The 2587-nt window shown below is 45.1% G+C and overlaps 1 protein-coding gene across 1 annotated transcript; it reads right to left on the bottom strand.

Moving 5' to 3' along the window:
* Positions 1-610: 610 nt before the first annotated feature.
* On the bottom strand, positions 611-1674 carry atoh7 (atonal bHLH transcription factor 7). The gene has a single exon (XM_063191249.1). It carries the CDS (start codon positions 1672-1674, stop codon positions 1192-1194), a length of 483 nt encoding a protein of 160 aa, XP_063047319.1. The 3' UTR covers positions 611-1191.
* Positions 1675-2587: the final 913 nt, after the last annotated feature.

The raw sequence follows: 2587 nt of genomic DNA, 5'->3' as shown, positions 1-2587 counted from the left end.
TTTCTGGGGTTTTTTTTCTTGCTGAAGAAAATTACATTTTCATCATTGTTTACCCTTCAGTGCACAGCAACCATAACAATAACAAGAAGAGGATGCCACAGCTGACTTTGTTTTGGATTTTGGACTGAAGGGTAAACAATGATGAAAATGTAATTTTCTTCAGCAAGAATTTTTTTTTTTTAGAATACTCTGAGCAAACAGATCTCTGAGTCAAATGGGATGAATGTCTTTTGGTTGAAAAATACTTTCCACAGCATTCCATTCACCCTCCTTATCATTTCAAGAACACAAAAGTGAAAATTTGAACTATTTAGTGCAGTTTGCTGAAGGAGAATGACTCTGTGCATCCATGTGGGCACAGCATAAATGTAAACAATTTTACTGCACCCTGCAAGGATGTTAGATTCCTGTCATTTACCGTATGCACACATATCACACACTATTGGAGTACTGACCAAATATAGTATGTTTCCTGATGCCTAAGCATGACCACAAAAGCATGACACGCTGACAAATGTTTTGTTTTATGGAAAAATTGTTTTAATTTAGTACAAAACTATACACAATTATTGAGGCTTACAATTACATTAGTTCCTACCGTATACCTTTACAAACCGAATCTTGTACTGACTCTAAAATACTGTGCAAATGTTTTTCTTCCTACCATTCCAGCAAGAAATTATTTCAGACAATATAATTATAATACAAATAAAACAAACAAAAAACACAATGATAATCTTATAAAGAAAATAAATATCTTACAGCAATTGTCAGTTTGGCAGAAGTCTGACAAATATGACATCACACATTGCTTTTACTAAGCAATTACAAGCAATTTAGGGCCCTATTTAGAAGATTTGATACAAAGCAAAAAACAAGGCTACGTTGTGTGACAGTACAATTAAAGCTCACAGATGAATGTTTGTTCTCAAGACATCATTCACTGTGAACCTTATGCCCTTGACATTCATTAATGCATGTTGTGTGTGTGTATGTGTCCTGTAGTTGTGACAATGACGTTTGTCTTCACAGTGTGAATACAGTACATTTTGAAACCCCTCTTTTGGGCATGAAGACAAAGCGGGGTTCCAGCATACCGACTGTGTGAATAACAGTCAGTCATCAGTAACACAACCAGGTTGCCCCATCACACAGATGAAGATGACTTCCAAAAATCTGACCTTCAGGTTTTTAGGAGGACACTCCGAAGCCCTCAAAATGGCAGCCAAAGGGCAGCTGGGCCAAGTCACTCTCTCCAGGAGAATCGTACATGAGACAGCCAAACGAGTAGGCCTCCGACTGCAACTGCAGTGCGTCAGCTGCAAACTGCAAGTCCAGCCACTGGCTGTGCGGGGCGCTGTTGCCGTTGCTGTTGTTGCTGTTATTTCTCCTGTGTGTGTCGGTCAGGATGCGGTCGAGGGCCATGATGTAGCTGAGGGCCATCTGCAGGGTCTCGTACTTGGAGAGCTTCTTGTCCTGACCCCACTGAGGCACCACTTTGCGCAGGCAGTCGAAGGCCGTGTTCAGGCCTTGCATCCGCTTCCGCTCCCGGGCGTTGGCTGCCATACGCCGGCGCACCGACGTCTCGCCACCACAAGAGCCCTTGGCAGATTCGGACTCCGAACCCGAGTCACAGGAGGAGGAGGAGGAGGAGCTGGGGCTGCAGGACTTCATTTTGTTGGTGATCCTTTTTGACAAAAAAAGCTCCAGCCGATGGAAAAACACTGAAAATACTTCTTAAGACTTCCGTACCCGTGAGGTAACACTGCACCAGTGAGATGGTTATTGGCAACTCTGTGATGATGATGATGATGGTCTGCAGTGGCTTGAGGTATGATGACTTGATGAATCCTTGAGGCTGCCCAACCAGCGCTGCTGTTGAAGTGTGTAGTGGTGAGGTGGAGAGAGGGCCGCTTTTATAGGATGGAGAAGACGCAGAACAGGTGGCAGCAGGTGGGAGCCCCTCCCCTCCCATCCTAACATGCACACACACCAATCGCAATATGACTTGCTCTACAAAGTGAACACACACACACACACACACACACACACACACACACACACACACACACACACACACACACACACACACACACACACACACACACACACACACACACACACACACACACGTCCACATGGCCTCATGAACACACCCATGTCTGACAGCAACAACATCCTCCCCCCTCGCCCCCTCCACTCAAACCTCACACAAATTCAAGCTCCTATATTCAACTCCCCTCCCCCCAACACACACACACCCCTCCCTAACTATGCCCCAGTCTAAATGACATTCAAATTAATTTGGGCTGGTCTAGACCGGCGTGTTCATGCTAACTTGGAGGTTGTGCATATGAAAATATAGAACTAGCCATCTGGCCACCAGTCCAGTCCACCGAAAAACCCTCCGTGGGGGTCACTGGTGGGGGTCAATCTTAGGGGACAATTTAATTAAGACACTTACGGAGGCTTGGTGTGATTTGTCAATTGGATCCCTCCCCGGCTATCTTCGTCACGGTTCGGGCTCTGACCAACTTTCTACCACAGACGCTGTTCCAATGTTAATCCGTTTTCACTCTCTGTCCGT

Source organism: Engraulis encrasicolus, chromosome 24 (genome assembly GCF_034702125.1).
Source record: "Engraulis encrasicolus isolate BLACKSEA-1 chromosome 24, IST_EnEncr_1.0, whole genome shotgun sequence".
Lineage (NCBI taxonomy): Eukaryota > Metazoa > Chordata > Actinopteri > Clupeiformes > Engraulidae > Engraulis > Engraulis encrasicolus.
This window is presented reverse-complemented; position numbering and strand designations above follow the sequence as displayed.

Coding starts and splice junctions, on each gene's coding strand:
- atoh7 (XM_063191249.1), bottom strand. CDS start 1,674: ATGAAGTCCTGCAGCCCCAGCTCCTCCTCCTCCTCCTCCTGTGACTCG.